Below are 22,251 nucleotides of genomic sequence, written 5' to 3'. Positions count from 1 at the left end.
TCATAAAACAAAAATAGGTTTATTCAAGGACGTGTAGAGATTCTGCTAAGAACAAGAGAGCGATGGAAACGGCCCTACAAAACAAAGCCATAACCTGCAAGCTAGAGCCAACGCTTATTGATACAGTACTTACCTTTCCTCTCTAATAAAGTGGGTTCCCCCCAGAGATTGGTTTGTTGCAGAGCTGGCTGGCCTCATGAGAACAGGGATGCAATCTTCCATGAAACACTCCCAGTCAAGAAGAATGCCTCCAGACTGCGGTTTCTCTATTCATAGACAGGGTGGTCCTTCGTTATAATGTTGCTTTTTACCTTCAAGTGCTTTTGATGGTTTTCTGTTATCTTTGGTTTTCCATTGACTGATGTGGGATGGGGCAAGTGAGGGCAGCTGAACCTTGCATTACATCAATGGGCCATCACTGAGGCATAAGATTTCCTGGTGACTGTCTTTTACTCCAAGACCATAGGGTGAAGTTTTCAATATAGCTACATTATTTCTTAACTGTTACACATAGATGCATGTCTTAGACTATGTCTACACTACCACTTACGTCAGCAAAATTTATGTTGCTCAGGGGTGTGAATATGCCACCCCATGGGTGTCATAAATTACGCCAGCATAAGTGCTGGTGTGCACAGCCGCTCCTTGGGGGGGGGGTAATTATGTCGACAGGAGAGCTGTGCCACTGTAAGCTCTCTAGTGTTAACATAGCCTAAATGATTATCAATAAATTAATACCTTGAAAGTGTGTAATTGGTGTACGCTGTGTTGTTGTAGCTAGCTGTGTTGGTCCCAGGATATGGGAGAGACAAGGAGGGTGAGGTAATATCTTTTATCAGACCAACTTTTGTTGGTGAGAAAGACCAGCTTTTGAGCTACATAGAGCACTTCAGGTCTGGGAAGGGTACTCTGAGGCCTTGTCTACACTGCCACTTTACAGCGCTGCAAATTTCTCGCTCGAGGGTGTGAAAAAACACCCCCCTGAGCACTGCAAGTTTCAGCGCTGTAAAGTGGCAGTGTAGACAGTGGCGCTGCGACTGCACAGCCACGTTACGTTACTGTGGCAGCGCTTTAACGTTGCTAGTAAAGACATACCCTGAGTGTACAGCTAGCATAAGTAGTTACATTGTACGAGACCATTCTAAGTGAAGTGGCCTGTTAACACCTTTGCAGTAACCCAGGAGCCCCCTCTTCTTGCCTTCAAACAACCCCCAATCTCATGAAGCTCATTATCAGTAGGCTCCCCACAGACATACCAACTAAGGCCTTGTCTACACTTTACAGCACTGCAACTTTCTTGCTCGGGTGTGAAAAAACACACCCCTGAGCGCTGCAAGTTTCAGCACTGTAAAGTGCCAATGTAGACAGTGCACCAGCGCTGGGAGCTCCTCCCCTCGTGGAGGTGCTGCGACAACACAGCTGCTGGTGAAGACATACCCTCAGAGTGGCATCAGACCCTGCCACAACAACACATGCAAAACCTGCAGACAGTATCACTCACAACACACCTTCCAAGAGCCATGGTCCTACACATGCTTATCACAACATATGGGGTACCTCATCCAGTGCACCAAATGCCCCAAGAAAAACTATGTGGGTGAAGCAAGGCAATCACCATGCTCCCAAATGAACTCACAGAAAAATAACAGACAAAACCAGCAATACCAATCATGGGAGAACACGTTTCACAAAACAATCGCTCCATATCTTACCTCTCAGTCCTCATCCTCAAAGGAAACCTGCACAATGCCTTCAAAAGACGAGCCTGGGGCTTAAATTCATAACTGCCTGACATCAAAAATCAGGGTCTTAATTTAAGATCCTGGCTTTATGGCGTATTACAACAGTCTGTAACCCGCTAACACCCCCACCCCCTTTTTTTTGGTCCTATTACTGCTATGGGCCATGTTAATGGGCCACTTCCCCTTGAATGGTCTTTTACCATGTGTTAACTACTTATGTTAAACAATCTGTGACACTCTGAGCACCTTTCCTAGGCATGAAGAAGATCTCTGTGGCTAGAAAGCTTGTCTCTGACCAGCAGAAGTTGGTCCAATCAGATATTGCCTCACCCACTTGTCTCTGAATTAGGTGTAGTGAGTTTGTTAGGTCTGAAACAGGAGTTGCTTGTAAAGATCAGTGAAGCTTTTGCCTGTTTGCGTCAATGGGCTGCTGTATCACAGGGGCCTGAGGGTCCCTCAGGGTGTCGCTTGTGCCCAGGAGATCCCAGCCTGGGAGTGAGGTGGGGGCCTGGGCTGAGCTTGTGGGCTCAAGACACCGAGCCAATAGCTTGGGTTGGGCAGAGCAGCAAGGCTAGGGTGGCGGGCAGTGAGTGGGTCCAGCTGGGCCCCATGAACCTCTTGTTCACTGGGGCCAGGCTACTGTGTGGGGAGATTTGTGCTGCAACTGGGGCAGGGGCAGGCAGAGGTTTTGAACAGAGCATGCCAAATGAGCACTGTTCTTTATCCCTCACAGTACACGAGCGAGGCATGTGCAGTGACATTGCACGTTTAAAACTGATAAAAGGAAATATGCTTTAGCCTATGTATAATTAGCTTCTGGAACTCATGGCCACAAGATATCACCAAGGCCAGTATTTTGGTAGCGTTCAATAAAGGACTGGGCATCTGTAGCATGAATGAGAATATCCAGTTTTGCATTAGGATAAAAAGAGGGGTACAATTCCTTCTCTTCTAGGGCATAAAGCACCTGTCTAATTTATGGGGTTTTTCTGATGGGCAAGTTATTCCATAACTACACGCTCAATGTTTCGTGCACCTTTTCTCTGAAGCTGCTGGTGGTACAGGCCATGTCTGAGACAGGAGGCTGGACTTGATGGGCCAGCCTTGTGTTCCTAAAGGATTGCTTTGTACAGAGAATGTTTTAGGATGCCAGAAGGAGGTCAGTTTATCCAGACATTGAGCTTAGAAAGAATGTGGAGCAGGGTGGGGAAGGCTGATGTTTTTTTCTAAGAATGTGGGAGGGGCCTTTTTTCTAGTAGTCAAAAGGGCTTTTACCCATGAGGTGGTCTATTGCTGAGATGAACTCTCTGGGGGTTTGGCTTTTGAAAGGAGACCTGGCTCCTAGGTGTCAGCCTGACAGTGTAAATGTTCCCAGTGTAGTGTCTTGGGGCTTTGAACTTCTTCAGCACTGATCCAGAAATGATTGATTCTTCTTCCCCTCAAGGGAAATTGGAACTCTGAGCTCCTCCCTCATGTCTCCTGGGGAAGTGAGAGGCTTGCTTTTTTGGGGGCAGAGCAGTGCAGGGGGCCCCATGTATGCCCCCTTCCTCTTCTCTTGTTGGTTAATCAGAAGCCCAACCCCATGAGTCTCAACAACCTTGTCTCCTCATACCAGTGCCTGATCGTGTTCCTTTCAGAGAGCCCCAGGGAAGAGACAGCTTGGGCCACAAGATCCTAGCGATGGAGGATGTCCCTGAGGACACTTCGATGCACCGGCTGGAAGGAGCTGATCTGGAGACACAGGTTGGAGGCTTGATCATCAAGAAGAAAAGTGCCTGCAGCGAGCAGCATGTCTTCAAAGCTCCAGCCCCCCGCACCTCACTGCTGGGGTTGGACTTGCTGGCTGCACAGAAACGCAGGGAGCGAGAGGAGAAGGAAGACGCAGAGGACAAGAAGAAGTCCAGAGTCTCCTCCTACAAAGACTGGGAGGAGGCCAGAGATGACGTGGGAGGCTCTGAGGAGGAGGGGAGCGACAGGGCCAGCAGGAGCAGCCGGCAGGAGAGGTGAAGGCCCTGGCACGAGGTGTGAGGGGAGTTTAGGGTCTCACCCATTCCTTGGATGGCTGCCGTGCCCTCCTGTTCAGGAAGGGGCTTGGAATGAGGGCCTGAAGGCACCTGGGCTGATTCATGGAGCTAGTTGTGCTGGATCCAGGGCACATAGGACGAAAACTGTGGGCCCCAAGCGCCTGGGTAGAGGAGAGACTGAGGATTTCTCTGAGCTGGGAGCTGTTGGAGGGCTGAACTCTGCTAGACAGAGTGAGGGCTCATGCATGGGGATGAGGTCTGGAGGCTTCCCCGAGTGAAGGGCCTTGGGTGGAGACAAGTCTGGTTGCCACATACATATCTTGGAGAAGGAGCCAGATGGTCCTTGGGCAAGACCTTGTCCCAGCCCCCTTGCTTTTGGGGGTGGGAGTGTTTCCTCCTGGCTCTTGGTAGCATTTTGTTTCAGCTACTGAGGCTTGTGCTGTCCCTTTGGGGTGGAGGGTAGGAACAGGCCTGCCAAGCTGGGAGCAAGGGGAACTTGCAGGCAGGCTGTCAGGCTCAGCTCCTTGGCACAGGTTCCAGTTGCACACTCCTTGCCAGGCTCACACGTGACGTGTCAGGGAGTAGTGGGGGCTGCAGGCAGAGTCACAGCACGTTCCTGACCCTGCCGAACTGCCCTTTGCCCCTCAGGCATTACCGCTCTGCCCACGTGGAGACGCCGTCCCACACGGGGGGGGTCAGCGAGGAGTTCTGGGAGCGCAGCCGGCAGCGGGAGCGGGAACGGCGAGAGCACGGCGTCTACGCCTCTTCCAAGGAGGAGAAGGAGCACAAGCGGGGGCGCAATAGAGAGCGGGACCACGACCGCAAACGGGACCGAGGTAACTGTCCTGGAGACCTTCGTGATTGCTAACACAGGCTCTGGGACCCTGGCTTTGGCTGCTCCGAATCCCAAGGCATGGTCCTGAATCTGGGGTGTGGTGGGCTCTGGAGGCTGTTCCCGCTCTGGAGGTCTGACCTGGTACTCTGTTTGCAGAGGAGCGGGACAGGAGCCGTCATAGCAGCAGCCGGTCAGAGAAGGATGGCTCGTCAGAGAGGGGCAGCAGCAGGAGGGGCGAACCAGAGAGCCCCAGACACCGACCTAAGGGTAGGAGCAGCTGCCCTTCCTACAGTGCTCTTCCGCAGGAGCTGGCGGGAGGCCTGCGCTCCTCTTGAGGGGCTCTGGATCCTTCACAAGGGGAAAGCTGAGTGAAAGTCCCCGGCTGAAGAGACCCAGGACTAGTGAACTGCCTCATATCTACAGCCTTCCCTGGGAGTGGGACTGGGGTGATCTTTGAGCCTGCGCCTGTCCCCTGGGAGCAGGTCTGTGTGGCTGGTATGGGGAGCTATGGCAGCTATTCCCCTGGGGACATGTCTCCTTAGACTATCTGGGTCGGCCCATAGAAAGCCCAGGGTGAGTCTGTAAACGTGTAAGTGGGCCCCCTTGCTCTGCTCCCTGTTGGAAGGTCCCAGGCCTTGGCTGCAGCTGGGCAGGGATCTAGGCTGGCTCAGCATGAGGCATCAAACCCAGTTTCCTTTCCCCAGATGCAGCCACGCCATCTCGCTCGAGCTGGGAGGAAGAGGACGGCGGCTATGGCAGCTCCCGGCGCTCGCAGTGGGAGTCGCCCTCCCCGACGCCTTCCTATAGGGACTCCGAGCGCGACCGCAGCCATCGAGCATCCGCCGCTCGTGATGCAGACAGGAGGGACCGGGACAGGTAGTGGGGTGGAGGGGCGGGGTCTAGCGGGCTGCTGAGCGGTAGCTGGAGGGGGCTGCGCTCCCTGGTGATGCTGCAAGGGTGGTGGTCTAAGTTCCCTCTAAGCTCTGTGGCTGCGTGGCCGCGCAGCTCCCTATTAAGCCCTGCGCAGGGGCTCAGGGCTGCGGCGAGGAGAGGCGCCTCTCCCCACCGGACCCGGCACCGAGCTGCCGCGGTGGGGAGGGGCGCCCCTCCTTGCCGGCCTCAGCGTGGACCATCCCTGGACTTGCCGCAGCTGGGGGAGAGGAGCCCTTCCCCCGGCCCAGCCCCACCGGAACTGCCATGGCCAGGGAGAGGCGCTTCTCCCCCGTCCCGGAGCTGCTGCGGTGAGAGAGGGCTGGGAGGAGTCCTCTCTCCACACCGCAGCCCCGGGGCAGCCTGCACCCCAACCCCCTCATTTCTGGCCCCACCCCAGAGTCCACACACCCCTGCACACCAACCCTCTGCCCCAGCCCTGAGCCCCCTCCCGAACCCCTTATCCCCAGCCCCCCCCCAGATCCTTCACCCACAGCCAGACCCCCCCCCCCCCCCTCCCCCCCCGCATCCCAACCCTCTGCCCCAGCCCTGGCCCCCTCCCACACTCTGAACCCCTCGGCCCCACCCCCACCACATGAATTTTGTTGTGTCACACATCACCTCCATATTGGTGCACATAACAAAATTAATTCCGCTCGTGGACGTAAAAAATGAGAGGGAACACTGGAGTGGTATGTGGCCGGTGAGCCGTAGGTTGCAGCTCCCCTCCAGCGGATCCATGAGGCTGGTCAGTCATTCCTGTCCTGCTGTTGTCTTTGCAGGTCAGTGAAGAACAAGTACCCGGATGAGACACCATTGCCTACCCCTTCCTACAAATACAATGAATGGGCTGATGACCGGAGGCACCTGGGGGCCACGCCACGGCTTTCCAGGGGCAAAGGTGAGGCAGAGGAGAGACCAGACTGCCTAGCCCCTCCTCCATCACTGAGAATAGCACAGGGGCTGGCTTCCTCGGGGCCTCCTGGCTGAGAAGCAGGGGGCGAGGGCTGGTGAGGGCCTGCACTGACCAGGTTGTTCCTTTCTCCAGGGAGGCGTGAAGATGCAGAAGAGGGTATTTCCTTTGAGACGGAGGAGGAGCGGCAGCAGTGGGAGGACGACCAACGGGTAAGAGCCTCTCGGGTGCAGGGCCATCCTTAGGCATACGCAGAATACGCAGCTGCGTAGGGCACCATGTAATTAAGGGGAACCAGATTTTGTGGTGCCCTAGGCAGCTGCATGCTGCGTATGCGGCGCTGGCTCCAGTGGCCAGCCCCATCCCCCGGCCAGGCCCCCGCTCCGCCCTCACCCTGCCCCCATTCAAGCCCTTTCCCCAAGCCCTCTCCCCTGCTCCGCCCTGCCCCACTTGTGGAAATGGTAGGAGGGGTCTTCTGGACCTTGACTTGTTGGGATGAGGCCGGCTGAGCAGAGCGCACACAGCATGGGTCTGAGGTGCACCAAGGCAGACAGAACTGCGTCGGGGTCTGTGGGGCCCCAGTGGGTCTGGGGGAGGAGGCTCAGCAGGGTGTGGGCGGTAGGTCTGGGGTTGCTGTACATGGATGCTGTGGTGATGGGGCAGGGTCCCTGTGTGTGGGGTGGGGGAGGAGGGAGACCCATTAGGGGCTCAGGGATGGGATCCCTTGGGGGTTGGTGGGCTCAGTGCAGGATCCCTGTGTTGGGGGCTGGAGGGTGAGGCTCAGTGTGGGATCCCATGGATGCAGGGGGTCCGTTTGTGGAGATTGGACGCTCAGTTCCCAAAATGCTGCCCAAACACTTTTCTGGATCCTGTTCTGAGCTGTTGGCTCCCCCAAGTGGTGAGACTGGGTATGGCTGCGCTCCATTGCAGACAAAGCCTCCCAGCTAGTGTTAGCTTGGGGCAGCCCCTCCTCCGAGCAGGTCCTGCATGTCAGGGCACTTCCCCTCTGGGACTGTGGTAGCAGGCTGAGTGCGTAGCCCTCCCGAGCCCTCTGTCTCTGGCCATTCTCACCCTGCCTTCCTCATCTCTCTCCTTCCCAACTCCATGCCTGCCCCCGTCTCTCAGCAAGCCGACCGGGACTGGTACATGATGGATGAGGGTTACGACGAGTTCCACAACCCCTTGGCCTACTCGTCTGAGGAGTACGTGAAGAAGCGGGAGCAGCACTTGCACAAGCAGAAGCAGAAGCGCATCTCTGCACAGCGGAGGCAGATCAATGAGGTAAGAGCGCAAGGCGGGGCCAGGCCACTCTGAACGTTCAGGGCACTTTCCATCTCAGGGATTCCCATATTACTGGGGGGTGGGGCGTGGGGACGACAGGACCTGCAGACCAGGAGGGTGGAGGGAATAGAAGGTGACTTTGGGATGGCCTAGCATGGACGAGGGACACGAAAGAAGCTTCTGGCTTTGGGGAGTCATGCCCCATCGCTTTGGTGTTGTCCCCACCTCCACCCCCGGTGTGGGGATGGACAGTGGGAGCTGTGGCCCTGCCCTGAGTCTGGGTGTCCCAGTGCTCCAGATGTACATGGTGTGGAGGGCCCTAGGTACTGTCACTTGGAGGCTGGGGTTAGAACTAGAGTGATGGGTCCCCTGCCCACTGCAAGCACACCCAACTCCTGAGGGAATTCTGTGGCAAAAAAATTAAAAATTCATAGATTCATAGATTCTAGGACTGGAAGGGACCTCGAGAGGTCATCGAGTCCAGTCCCCTGCCCGCATGGCAGGACCAAATACTGTCTAGACCATCCCTGATAGACATTTATCTAACCTACTCTTAAATATCTCCAGAGATATTCTGTGCACAATATTTTAAAATTCTGCAAATTTTGTCAAAAAATAAATGTGGAGGCTCCAGTAGGCAGTGGGACCTGCCAGGGGGCCAGGTGAGTCCCAGCAGTGCTAGCCTTACCTGGAGCGGCTCCCAGGAAGCATCCAGCAGGCAGGTCCCGTCCCTTTCACTCCTAAGGTCGCGCGGGTCAGGTCGAGGGGGCCGGGGGCAGGGGCGGGGGAGCTTGCTGCCGGCGCCTACAAGCCCCGCCCCTGCAGCACACAGTGGAGACCTACTCGCTGTCTCTGTGCATGCCTGGGGAATGGGGCTGTAGCACTCTGCAGGCTCCTGGCGGCCGGCGGGCGAGCACCGGGAGTTCAGCTGCATTGCCCCTGGCCCAGGAAGAAGAGGTGAGCAGCGCCGGCAGCTCCGGCTTGTGTCCTCCACCAGACGGTCCCCCGATATTGGGACAAAGTGCGTCCTGACCGATGTAAGGTCGGGACGTGGGACAAGTCCCCTAAAATCGGGACTGTCCCGATAAAATCGGGATGTCTGGTCACCCTAGTCATCAGCCTGCTGAGAGGGCTAAAGTTCACTATGCCCAGACCAATGGCTGGCCCTGCAGCCCCTCCACGTCACTGTCTTACTGTCCTGGAGCTCCTCTGTGACTCTGACAGTAGGGTAGCCATACAAGTCAGAGTGCTCTTTGTGGGTGAGTATGGGGGATGCCCTATTGTGCTTCCCTGCAGCTTAGATGTGAGGAATCTCTTCTCCATCTGTGAGTGTGGCAGGCTGATGAGGGAAGCTAGGGTATTGCGCCCTCCCCACAAGCCGGAGCGGGGTCTGTGACGCTGCTGCCTGTGGTTCTCCTTCAGGACAATGAGCGCTGGGAGACCAATCGCATGCTGACAAGCGGGGTGGTCCATCGGCTAGAGGTGGATGAGGACTTTGAGGAAGATAACGCAGCCAAAGTGCACCTGCTGGTGCACAACTTGGTGCCCCCATTCTTGGATGGGAGGATCGTCTTCACCAAGCAGGTAGGGGCTCTGCTGGGGGAGAGCCACTGGGCCACTGCAAGGAAGCTCAGGCCTTGTCTACACTACAAAGTTTTGTCTGCAAAAGTTATGCCTCTTTAAGTAAAACTGCTGTTGTATGTCCACGCTAGCTCCTTGTGTCAGCAGACCGCATCCACACTAACAGCTCTTTCATGGACACAGACAGCAGTGCACTGTGGTAGCAATCCCAGCGGGGTGCTTTGGGAAGGGTTTGCAATGCCTCATGCATTAGATACATCGTCACATGCTGCAGGTTTCTCTATCCCATCCTTCCAGGGGCATCCTACTAGATTGTCAGCCGCTTTTTCAACTGAAGCATGTGGGGGAAGGAGAGGAGAGTGATGTGTCTGGGGCGGGGGAGACAGCAGGCTGAGCGACCTATCCCGAGGCGGGGGAGGGGGTCAGCCCCCTCTGCTCAGCACAGGAGTCTCTCCTAAAGCAGCCAACTCTGCCTGCCCGTGATTCCCTCCGAGTTCTCCCACAGCCTCCGCAGCAGCTCTGTGAGCTCTCCATGCTGAGGAATCTCAAAGCTGCACAGCAGTCTGTCCCCTTTCCTTCCCCCCCCCCCCCCCCCCCCCGCGGAACAGGAGCATTCTACGCTAAGGATTTGCTTTTTGTTCCCCAAATAGCTGGGCTGTCAGATACTTCCCAGAGCTTTGAAAGAGGAGGGGCGCATGCCTGCAGGGCGGCAGGGATCAAAACAGGCATTGTGGGATACTGGTGGAAGCCAGTTATGTTGACAAAACAAACAGCAGTGTCTACACTGATGCTTTGTCCCTTTAACTTTGAGCAAGAACTTTATGCCTCTGGTTGTGGTTTTATTTTGTGGCAAAAGAGCGGAGTTTTGCCACCAAAAGTAGCTTTGTGGTGTGTTCACCTCCCCTGTTTTGTTGGCAAAAGCTGCCTTTTGCCGACAAAACTTTGTAGTGTAGACAAGGCCTCAGTCAGTGCTGATTTGGAACCTCTCCCTCTCTTGCCCCTCCAGCCAGAGCCAGTCATCCCGGTCAAGGATGCCACTTCGGATTTGGCGATCATCGCCCGCAAAGGCAGCCAGCTGGTGCGCAAACACAGGGAACAGAAGGAACGCAAGAAGGTAGGCGCCGGACATGGCTGCTATCTCCTGGGGGTGGGTGATCTGTGCCTAGGAGCCCCAGTCTTGGACCAGACCCTCACTGTGCTGGGCTCTGCACAAACAGAACCAAAAGATGGTCCCTGCCCCAGCGAGCTGAATGTGAGACAAACGACGGGCTATTAACAGGCCAGTGGAGGAATCCAAGGAAACCCTGAGACAGCTGGTCTGCATGATAGGCTCTGCTCTCCGCACACCAGCAGCCTAGCCACTGTCCAGTTATTTGTAGGCATCATGACAAAGGAGGGGGCAAGATTGCATTTGTCAAGGCCAGAGACACAATTAAGACACCCGACGAGGAGAGCCGGGCCGAGAGTTTCAGCTGTGTGGATGGATAAGAAGGACTGTACGTTAGAGATTTTTTGCAAAGAGAACCTGCACCATTTAGACATAGCCCAGAGGTGAGGACCTGAAGAGAGGTACGAGTCGAAGATGTCTCCCAGGTTACAGGCCTGAATGTCAGGCTGGATGGTTGTGTTGTTCACAGTGATCCAGAAAGAAGGCAGTGGTAGGAGCTCGGTTTTAGCCGTGTAGAGCTTGAACTGATAGCTAGACACCCATGAGGAGATGTCAGCGAGACAGGCCCAGACTTTAGCCTGGACCAGTGGTTCCCAAACTGGGGTTCGCGAAAGATTACAGGGGGTTCCCGGGAAAAAATTCCCTAATCGCGGACAGAGCTGTCCCTAGGGATCTCGGGCAGCACAGGGATTTCCAAGAGCTAAGCAGATCAAAGCAAGCATCTCTATCACACTGAGGAGATTTAAACTTCAAGACTCCTTATAAGAAATGGAAAGGGAGGTGGATATCTTTTGCTGTTTTTAAAATTAAATAGGCAGCTAGTATTGTTTTTAAAATTACTATGAAGAAAAAGTTTTAAGCTTTGTTGTAACGTGCGTTGTTTGCCTGGACTGTTCAAGACCTGAATGCTTGTGTAGAAGGAACTCTTTGAGTTGGCTTCTTAAATCCCTTCCTGCTGTTTCACATCTGATACTCCTTGATGAAACATAGGAGCCTTGTCTTATAACAGGCTTATTCAAAGTGATACAAGCTACGAAAGTGAGATCTTGGAAGAGTTTTGCCATTTTCATAATGTAATAAAAATAGTGTAATGATAAATAATAATAAATAGTGTGTAATAAGCATGTCATAAAAACAAATTTTATATTTCCAAGATCACTGCTTTTATAATTTATACTCAGGTAAAGGAGAAAATCTCTGGAAATATTCATTTGTAGGAGGGGATTCGCAAGACTTGACATTTTAGTGAAGAGGGTTCACAGGTTGTTAAAGTTTGGGAACCACTGGCCTGGACAGAAAGAGATGGGTCTGGGGTTGAGAGGTAGCTCTGTGAGACATCTCATAGAGATGATAGTTGATGCAAATGAGATACCCAGAGAGGGGAGAAGGGGCCACAGAGCCTCGTGGAACCCCCATGGAAAGCTGGAGACAGGGTGAGGAGAATTCTCTGAAGAACGTGCTGATGGAGTGATTAGAGTGGTAGGGAAAGAACTAGGAGAGAACAGAGTCATGGAAGCCAATGGAGGACAAGATTTCAAGAAGAGCATGGTGTCAGCAGCTGACAGGTCAAGGAGGATGAGGATGGAGTATCGGCTCTGAGCTTTGCCTAGGAAGAGGTCATTAGAGACTTCGCTGAGAGGGTTTCAGTGGCGTGCCAAGGGCAGAAGCTGAGTTGTAGAGGGTCTAGGATGGAATTGGAGGAGAGGAACTCCAGATAGTGATTGTAGATAGCGTGGTCAATGAGCTTAGAGAGGAAAGGGAGATGAGGCGGTGGTTGGAGTTAAGGGACGTGGGGTAAAGGGTGGGTTTTTAAGATGTAAGTGACTACAGCGTGCTTGTGTTGGGAGGGGGAAAGAGCCAGAGGAGAGCGAGAAGTTAAGCAGAAGAATAAGGGAGAGGATGGAGAGTGGGTGCTAGGAAGATCAGGAGATGGGACGGGGTCAGTGGAATTAGAGAAGGAGAGCAGACAAGAAACTTGAGAAACTTCTGTGTCTATGACCGGGGGGAGGAGTGGGAAGGGAAGGTTAGCTGAAGAGGGGAAGATCATATGTTTTATTTTGCCAGTTTTTCTCTTGAGAGAAAAGGGGGATGGAAGGAGGGATTGAGGCGCAAGTCAGGTGGTGAAAAAGCAGCTGGCATTGTGGGTGCGGGATTCAGTTCAGCTGGAGTAGTTGTTCATCTAGGAAGATGGCAGAATGGAAGGAGGAGATTATGCATTTGTAATGGAGGGAATCAGCCCAGCCATGGAATTTCCACCCAAGACGCTCTGCAGCAGGAGAGCCAGAATGGCAGAAGTGGCTGTTGTGGCTGATCCATTGCTGGGAGGTGGCAGGGTAGATCTTGTGACTGGAGAGAGGGACAAGAGAGTTGAGAAAGGAGGAGAATGAATCATGGAGACACTCAGAAAGGATGTCCATGGAAGAGAGGGAGGAGGGGGCAGAGAGCAGACAAGAAGTCAGTGCTGATGAACTGGAAATCATGGAAAGACTGAGTAACAGTCTGAGGTGGGACTGATGGGTGATGCTGGGAAGAGACCAGGTGAGGGTTGGAGAGTGGGGACCTCAACAACCAGAGAGAGCAGTGCTTGTTGGAGACCAGATCAAGGGAATGACCCTTTTGATGAGTAGGAGAGTTGAACCAGGGTTGTAGGGCAAATAAAAAGGTGAAGGCTGGCTGGTGGGGACTCAGCCTCCTGTCACTGGGTTCCTCCCCCAACCCCTGCAACGAAGGAGACCCCTATGTCCACGGGAATTGCATTAATAGATTCTAAAGGCAGAAGGGACCCCTGTGATTTTAGTCTGACCTCCTAGAATCATAGAATGTCAGGGTTGGAAGGGGCCTCAGGAGGTATCTAGTCCAACCCTCTGCTCAAAGCAGGACCAGTCCCCAGACAGATTTTTACCCCAGTTCCCTAAATGGCCCCCTCAAGGATTGAACTCCCAACCCTGGGTTTAGCAGGCCAATGCTCAAACCACTGAGCTATCCCTCCCCTCCTGTATATCGCCAGCTGTAGAACTTCCTTGAAATAATTCTGGTTTGAGCTAGATCAGGGGTTCTTAAACTTCATTGCACTGCGACCCCTTTCTGACAACAAAAATTACTATGTGACCTCGGGAGGGGGAACCGAAGCCTGAGCCTGCCCTGAGCAGGGGGCCAGAGCCCAAGCCCCACCACCCCAGGTGTGTGTGTTGGGGGGCAAAGCCATAGCCCAAGGGCCTGTAACCCTGAGCCCCTCCATCAAGGGCTGAAGTCCTCAGGCTTGGGCTTTGGCCCTGGTGGGGGGGCTTGGGCTTTGGCGCTGGGCCCCAGCAAGTCTAAAGCCAGCCCTGGTGACCCTGTTAAAATGGGGTTGTGACCTACTTTGGGGTCCCGACCCACAGTTTGAGAACCGCGGAACTAGAGCATAGCTTTTAGGAAAACATCCAATCTTAATTTAAAAATTGCCAGTGATGTAGAATTCACTACAGCCCTTGATAAATTGTTCCATTTTTTAATCCTCACTTGTAAAAAATTTTTGTCTTACTTCCAGTCTGAATTTGTCTAGCTTCAGCTTCCAACCATTGGATCATGTTATACCTTTCTCTGCAAGATTGAAGAGCCTGTTATCAAATATTTTTCCCCATGTGATCAAGTCACCTCTTTATACTTCTCTCTGTTAAGCTAGATTGAGCTCCTTGAGTCTATCACTGTAAGGCAGGTTTTCCAATCCTTTAATCAGTCTCATTGCGCTTCTCTGAACCCGCTCCAATTTATCAACATCCTTCTTGAACTGTGGACACCAGAACTGGACACAGTATTTCAGTAATGGTCACAGAAGTGCCAAATACAGAAGTAATATAATCTCCCTTCTATTGAATATTCCCGTTCATACATCCCAGGATCACATTAACCCTTTTGGCCACAGCATCACAGTGGGAGCTCATCTTCAGCAGGTTATCCACCATGACCCCAAGTCCTTTTCAGAGTCAGTGCAACAAGGATAGAGTCCCCCGTCCTGTAAGTGCGTTCTGTGTTCCTGGGTGGATTGCCGTACGTTGGGCGTATTGAAACACACTTTGTTTGCTGTGCTGTTTACCAAGCAGTCCAGAGTGCTCTGTATTAGTGACTTGTCCTCGTCATTATTTACCACTCCCCAAATCTTTGTGTTCTCTGCAAATGTTACCAGTGAGTTTGTTTTCTTCCAGGTCCTTGATTAAAGATGTTAAATAGCGTAGGGCCAAGAACCGATCCCTATGGGACCGCACGAGAAAGGCAACCACTCCGTGATTCCCTGTTTACAGTTACATTTTGAGACCTGTCATTTAGCCAGTGTTTCAGCCATTTAATGTGTACCATGGTGATTCTGTGTATTAGTTTTTTAATCAAAATGTTGTGTAGGACCCAGTCAAATGCCTTACAGAAGTCTCAGAATAATCTTTATTCTTTCTCTGGCCTCCCGCTGTGTAGGGCGTCCTCCAGGTTCCGGCATTTATTTCAGCCTTGTGCTGGTCTGTTCAAGCTGAAATTATGGACTTTGCTCCTTTCTCCAGTGTTCTGTGTAATGTTTCTCTAGGTCGCTGTCTTTTTCTCCATATCATCACTTGTGGCGAAAGTCATGTTGGTGGCATCCTTAAAGTGTGTCCTAAATATTTCTGTCGTCGTCGTCGTCTTAGCATATTTGATGCTTTAGACTGGTTTGCTCTACTTAGAATTTCTGATGTTGCAAGCAATTCTTTCCAATGGTCTTTGAAGATCTTCTGCAGACATTTCCTTTGGAATGAGATGATCTTAACAATTTCTGTTGTAGATTGCCACGACTCTGCTCCATAAAGGAGGACAGACGTGATGTCAGTGTTAAAAATTCAGATTTTTATGTCAGTACCAATCAGCTACTCTTCCAAATCTTTTTAAGCTATGAAAGTTGTTGCTACTTTTGATAGTCGCTGCTTGACAGCTAGCATGCATCAGCATCATTGCACATCTCACTCTTTGTCCACTCTGATGGTTACTTTGGGGACATTGATAGCTATATACTTTGTCTTCCTCTTGTTGATGAACAAACCAACTTGTTTTTGCTGTGTCTGCCAAAAGCTGGGTGGTGCTTTGTTTGTCCATAAAATTCTTCAGTTTCCTTCTGCGGTTACTTTCCTCATGACATAATCAATGACCAATGCAAACAGTAGTGAATATATGAACAAAAGAACGGCCATACTGGGTCAGACCAAAGGTCCCTCTAGCCCAGTATCCTGTCTTCCGGCAGTGGCCAGTGCCTAGTGCCTCAGAGGGAATGAACAGAACAGGGAATCATCAAGTGATCCATCCCCTGTCGCCCATCCTTTTACTTTGTTGTTTAGCCATGGTGGCTCTTATTTGGTTCTCTTACTGTGTTTTTTAATTTGGGGGATACATTTAAGTTGAGCCTCTATTATGGTGTCTTTAAAAAGTTTCCATGCAGCTTGCAGGGATTTTACTTTTGGTGCTGTACCTTTTAATTTCTGTTTAACTAACTTCCTCATTTTTGTGTAGTTCCCTTTTCTGAAATTAAATGCTACAGTGTTGGGCTCCTGTGATGTTTTCCCCACCACAGGGGTGTTAAATTTAATTATATTGTGCTCACTATTACCAAGCGGTTCAGCTATATTCACCTCTTAGACCAGATCCTGTGCTCCACTTAGGACTAAATCAAGAATTGCCTCTTCTCTTGTGGGTTCCAGGACTAGCTGCTCCAAGAAGCAGACATTTAAGGTGTCAAGAAACTTTATCTCTGCATCCTGTCCTGAGGTGATATGTTCCCAGTCAATATGGGGATAGTTGAAATCCCCCATTATTATTGAGTTTTTTTATTTTCATAGCCTCTCTAATCTCCCTGAGCATTTCACAGTCACTAGCACCATCCTGGTCAGGTGGTCGGTAATATATTCCTACAGCTATATTCTTATTATTCGAACATAGAATTACTATCCATAGAGATTCTATGATACAGTCTGGTTCATTTAAGATTTTTACTTCATTTGATTTTACGCTTTCTTTCACATATAGTGCCACTCCCCCACCAGCACGACCTGTTCTGTCCTTCCGATATATTTTGTACCCTGGTATTACTGTGTCCCATTGATTATCCTCATTCCACCACATTTCTGTGATGCCTATTTTATCAATGTTCTCATTTAATACGAGGCACTCTAGTTCACCCATCTTATTATTTAGACTTCTAGCATTGGTATAGAAGCACTTTTAAAACTTGTCACTTTTTAGCTGTCTCCATTACGTGATGTAATTGAATGGGACTTTTTTTCATTTGACTGTTTCTCATCAGATCCTACCTGTATTTTATCATCTTCCATCCTCTCCTCCTTAGTAGGATATAGACAATCTCCATTAGTAGATCCTCCCCAAGGGATGTCTCTGTCCAAACCATGTGTTCCTCTGGACCTGTCCCCCCAGCCCTTAGTTTAAAAACTGTTCTACGACCTTTTTAATTTTAAGTGCCAGCAATCTGGTTCCATTTTGGTTTAGGTGGAGCCCATCCTTCCTGTATAGGCTCCCCCTTTCACAAAAGTTTCCCCAGTTCCTAATAAATCTAAACCCCTCCTCTCTACACCATCGACTCATCCACGTATTGAGACCCTGCAGTTCTGCCTGTCTAACTGGCCCTGCGCGTGGAACTGGAAGCATTTCAGAGAATGCTACTGTGGAGGTCCTGGACTTCAATCTCTTACCTAGCAGCCTAAATTTGGCCTACAGGACCTCTCTCCTATCCCTCCCTATGTCATTGGTACCTACATGTACCACGACCACCGGCTCCTCCCCAACACTACACATAAGTCTATCTAGATGTCTCAAGTGGGGACATGGAACACCCTTACGTTATTCAGTTGTCACTGCAAATCATTGGCTGATGTTGTCACCATCTCTGACAGCAAATTCTAATAATAAGAATAATACATCAAGACCACAGTTTCCAAACAAACTTGTAATCTCATGAATTTGATATCAGGTTAGTTTGACAGGATCTATTTCCCACAAACCCAGGTTGATTGGCATTAATTGCATTACTCTCCTTTAATTCTTTATTAATGGAGTCCTATATCAGCTTCTACATTATCTTGCCCAGGATCAACGTCAGGCTGACAGGCCTATCTTTACCCGGGTCGTCCTATTTACCTTTTCTAAATATTGGCACCACATACGCTTTTTTCCAGTCTTCTGGAACTTCCCCAGTGTTCCAAGAGTAACAGCCCAGCAGCTCCTTGACCAGCTCTTTTAAAACTCTGGACCTGCAAGTTATCTGGACCTGCTGATTGTAAAATGTCCCAACTGTAATAAGTGCAGTTTAACATCTGCTGTGTTACTAATGGAGTGAAAAGTGTTGCATCAGCATATGATATGACTGGTGACATGACTACATCATCTGTTTTTTCCCTAAATACAGAACAGCAATATTTATTGAACTTGTCTACCTTTTCTGCATTGTTGACAAATCTACCTTTTCTGTCCAGTAATGGACTGTGTTGTTGGGATCTTTTTTGTTCTTAATTTACTTTAAAAGGCTTCCTTATTGTCCTTAACTCTGCTGGCCTTAGAATTCTCCTTGTGTCCTTTTGCTTCCCTTACCATTTTTCTATAGTTCCCACCTTATGATTTATATTCATAGATTCATAGATTCTAGGACTGGAAGGGACCTCGAGAGGTCATTGAGTCCAGTCCCGTGCCCGCATGGCAGGACCAAATACTGTCTAGACCATCCCTGATAGACATTTATCTAACCTACTCTTAAATATCTCCAGAGATGGAGATTCCACAACCTCCCTAGGCAATTTATTCCAGTGTTTAACCACCCTGACAGTTAGGAACTTTTTCCTAATGTCCAGCCTAAACCTCCCTTGCTGCAGTTTAAGCCCATTGCTTCTTGTTCTATCCTTAGAGGCTAAGGTGAACAAGTTTTCTCCCTCCTCCTTATGGCACCCTTTCAGATACCTGAAAACTGCTATCATGTCCCCTCTCAGTCTTCTCTTTTCCAAACTAAACAAACCCAATTCTTTCAGCCTTCCGTCATAGGTCATGTTCTCAAGACCTTTAATCATTCTTGTCGCTCTTCTCTGGACCCTCTCCAATTTCTCCACATCTTTCTTGAAATGCGGTGCCCAGAACTGGACACAATACTCCAGTTGAGGCCTAACCAGCGCAGAGTAGAGCGGAAGAATGACTTCTCGTGTCTTGCTCACAACACACCTGTTAATACATCCCAGAATCACGTTTGCTTTTTTTGCAACAGCATCACACTGTTGACTCATATTTAGTTTGTGGTCAACTATAACCCCTAGATCCCTTTCTGCCGTACTCCTTCCTAGACAGTCTCTTCCCATTCTGTATGTGTGAAACGGATTGTTCCTTCCTAAGTGGAGCACTTTGCATTTGTCTTTGTTAAACTTCATCCTGTTTACCTCAGACCATTTCTCCAATTTGTCCAGATCATTTTGAATTATGACCCTGTCCTCCAAAGCAGTTGCAATCCCTCCCAGTTTGGTATCATCTGCAAACTTAATACGCGTACTTTCTATGCCAATATCTAAGTCATTAATGAAGATATTGAACAGAGCTGGTCCCAAAACAGACCCCTGCGGAACCCCACTTGTTATGCCTTTCCAGCAGGATTGGGAACCATTAACAACAACTCTCTGAGTACGGTTATCCAGCCAGTTATGCACCCACCTTATAGTAGCCCCATCTAAATTGTATTTGCCTAGTTTATCGATAAGAATATCATGCGAGACCGTATCAAATGCCTTACTAAAGTCTAGGTATACCACATCCACAGCTTCTCCCTTATCCACAAGGCTCGTTATCCTATCAAAGAAAGCTATCAGATTGGTTTGACACGATTTGTTCTTTACAAATCCATGCTGGCTATTCACTATCACCTTACCACCTTCCAAGTGTTTGCAAATGATTTCCTTAATTACTTGCTCCATTATCTTCCCTGGCACAGAAGTTAAACTAACTGGTCTGTAGTTTCCTGGGTTGTTTTTATTTCCCTTTTTATAGATGGGCACTATATTTGCCCTTTTCCAGTCTTCTGGAATCTCTCCCGTCTCCCATGAGACCTCATAGGATTGGAATGGACCTCAAGAGGTCATCTAGTCCAGTTCCTTGCACTCATGGCAGGACTAAGTTATTATCTGGACCATCCCTGACAGGTGTTTGTCCAACCTGCTCTTAAAAATCTCCAGTGACAGAGATTCCACAACCTCCCTGGGCAATTTATTCCAGTGCTTAACCACCCTGAGAGTTAGGAAGTTTTTCCTAATGTCCAGCCTAAACCTCCCTTGCTGCAAGTTAAGCCCATTGCTGCTTGCCCTAGCCTCAGAGGTTAAGAACAATTTTTCTCCTCCTCCTTGTAACAACCTTTTATGTACTTGAAAACTGTTATCATGTCCCCTCTCAGTCTTCTCTTCTCCAGACTAAACAAACCTGTTTTTTTCAGTCTTCCCTCATAGGTCATGTTTTCGAGACCTTTAATAATTTTTGTTGCTCTTCTCTGGACTTTCTTCAATTTGTCCATATCTTTCCTGAAATGTGGCGCCCAGAACTGGACACACTACTACAGTTGAGGCCTAATCAGCGCCGAGTAGAGTGGAAGAATTACTTCTCCTGTCTTGCTTACAACACTCCTGATAATACATCCCAGAAGGATGTTCGCTTTTAGTGGTTTTGCAACAGTGTTACACTGTTGACTCATATTTAGCTTGTGATCCACTATGACCCCCAGATCCCTTTCTGCAGTACTCCTTCCTACGCAGTCATTTCCCATTTTGTATGAGTGCAACTGATTGTTCCTTCCTAAGTGGAATACTTTGCATTTGTCCTTATTGAATTTCATTCTTTGAACATCTTCTTTCTTCCATTTGTTTATATCTGTATATAAAAAAATATTTATTTTTCATAGCTGCATTCACTTTCCCTCTAAGCTAGGTTGTTTTTTAACCTGTGCAGCTTTCTCTTGATTGTGGCTTTTGGGGTGAATTAGAGAGGATCCCATTGTTACTCTGTGTACATGAGGGAGACGTTGAGGGTTTGAGTCAAGATCTAGTGGCTGGAAGATGAAGATGGACAGATTCAGTCTAGGAATAAGGCATGAATTGTTCGTAGTGAGAGGAATTAACTGTAGGAACAATTTACCAAGGGATGTGGTGGATTCCCCAGCACTTTAAATCAAGATTGGTGTCTGCCTAAAAACAATTCTGCTCTAGCTCACCCAGCAGCTGTGAGCTTGATGCTGCAGGAGTCATGGGTGAGGTTCCAGATTAGATGGTCACAATGGGCCCTTCTGGCCATCTGCGAATGTCCCATCTGGGATGGGACTGCAGCGGGTTGGGCTCTTTGTTCCTCTGCTCTTGGCACTGCTGGTGGTGAGCTGGCACTTTGGTCCCTGCCTTTCAGGCTCAGCACAAGCATTGGGAGCTGGCTGGCACCAAACTGGGAGACATTATGGGCATCAAGAAAGAGGAGGAGCCAGACCAGACTCTGACGGAAGATGGCAAGGTGGATTACAGGTAGGAGTCGGCTTGGTGGGGTTCTGAGCCTGGGACTCAGGTAAGGTCCATGGAGTCACGCACTCAGGGGCTGCTGTGTCCCCCCAGGACAGAGCAGAAGTTTGCTGATCACATGAAGGAGAAGAGCGAGGCCAGCAGCGAGTTTGCTAAGAAGAAGTCGATTGTGGAGCAGAGGCAGTATCTGCCCATCTTTGCTGTGCAGCAGGAGCTGCTCACCATCATCAGGTACCGCTGCTAGCCAGCCCCTCCCTCCCTCCCGGGCAGCTTCTCTTAGGCAGAGAGGCGAAGCCAGATGGGCCGTCGGCTCCTGTACGGCTCCTGGATGGAGCCCAATGACTTGTCTGACCGAAGCATCTTCCAGAGAGGCCTCCAGCCTTGACTGGAAGGCATCAGGAGATGGGGACCTTGCTGCTTTCCCCCCACGCCCCAGGCAGGTCTCTGCACTGGGGGTCCCTCGGCTGCGGGAGCGGGCTGCACAGCTCGTGCGCTGGGGCAGGGACTGAAGCCTGCTGCTGAGCGACCTCTGTCTGCTCTTCCCTAGGGATAACAACATTGTCATTGTGGTGGGGGAGACTGGGAGTGGCAAGACCACCCAGCTGACTCAGTACCTGCATGAGGACGGCTACACGGACTACGGCATGATCGGCTGCACCCAGCCCCGCAGAGTGGCTGCCATGTCGGTAGCCAAGCGGGTCAGCGAGGAGATGGGCGTGAGCCTGGGAGAAGAGGTGAGTCTGGCCAGGCCCTGGGGTAGCCCTGCTGGGTGGCTGGCGAGGTGCGGGTGCTGACTTCTCCGCTTTCCAGGTGGGCTATGCCATCCGTTTTGAGGACTGCACGTCAGAGAACACGGTCATCAAGTACATGACGGACGGGATCCTGCTGCGGGAGTCCCTGCGTGAGGCCGACCTGGACCATTACAGCGCCATCATCATGGACGAGGCCCACGAGCGCTCGCTCAACACGGACGTGCTCTTCGGCCTACTGCGGGAGGTCGGTGCACCCGAGGGTGGGGCGGGCCATGGGATGGGGTAGGGGCAGCAGAGGGCACAGGCCAGAGCCTGGCTGCTGGTAGCATGGATTGGATGCCCTGCTGGGACTTGGGGAGGGAAGGGTAGGGAGATGGAGGCTCTGGGGCAGGGGGAGTGAGCCGTGCCCCTCGCAGAGAGGAGAGGCAGTCAGTACAGTACCCTGCCCTCGGGCTGCCCTCGCAGTGTGTGGGGGGGAGGAGTGGCCTGGGCCCTGCCC

The 22,251-nt window shown here is 50.8% G+C and overlaps 1 protein-coding gene across 1 annotated transcript in view; it reads left to right on the top strand.

Annotated features, from left to right (window-relative positions):
* The first annotated feature begins 105 nt into the window (after positions 1 to 105).
* LOC112106279 (pre-mRNA-splicing factor ATP-dependent RNA helicase PRP16) overlaps positions 106 to 22,251 on the top strand; it is a 26,391-nt gene continuing 4,245 nt past the window's right edge. Inside the window, exons 1-14 of the mRNA XM_024199439.3 lie at positions 106 to 125; positions 3,380 to 3,745; positions 4,415 to 4,602; positions 4,758 to 4,868; positions 5,306 to 5,477; positions 6,314 to 6,432; positions 6,580 to 6,656; positions 7,570 to 7,725; positions 9,148 to 9,309; positions 10,313 to 10,420; positions 20,894 to 21,006; positions 21,094 to 21,231; positions 21,548 to 21,734; positions 21,811 to 21,996. Coding sequence (XP_024055207.2) covers positions 3,423 to 3,745; positions 4,415 to 4,602; positions 4,758 to 4,868; positions 5,306 to 5,477; positions 6,314 to 6,432; positions 6,580 to 6,656; positions 7,570 to 7,725; positions 9,148 to 9,309; positions 10,313 to 10,420; positions 20,894 to 21,006; positions 21,094 to 21,231; positions 21,548 to 21,734; positions 21,811 to 21,996 — 2,040 coding nt within the window. The 5' untranslated portion in view covers positions 106 to 125; positions 3,380 to 3,422. The remainder of the gene's footprint in view (positions 126 to 3,379; positions 3,746 to 4,414; positions 4,603 to 4,757; positions 4,869 to 5,305; positions 5,478 to 6,313; positions 6,433 to 6,579; positions 6,657 to 7,569; positions 7,726 to 9,147; positions 9,310 to 10,312; positions 10,421 to 20,893; positions 21,007 to 21,093; positions 21,232 to 21,547; positions 21,735 to 21,810; positions 21,997 to 22,251) is intronic.

The sequence above is a fragment of the Terrapene carolina genome, unplaced genomic scaffold, assembly GCF_002925995.2.
Source record: "Terrapene carolina triunguis isolate 2854851 unplaced genomic scaffold, T_m_triunguis-2.0 Scaffold32862, whole genome shotgun sequence".
In the NCBI taxonomy this organism is placed as follows: Eukaryota; Metazoa; Chordata; order Testudines; family Emydidae; genus Terrapene; species Terrapene triunguis.
This window is presented reverse-complemented; position numbering and strand designations above follow the sequence as displayed.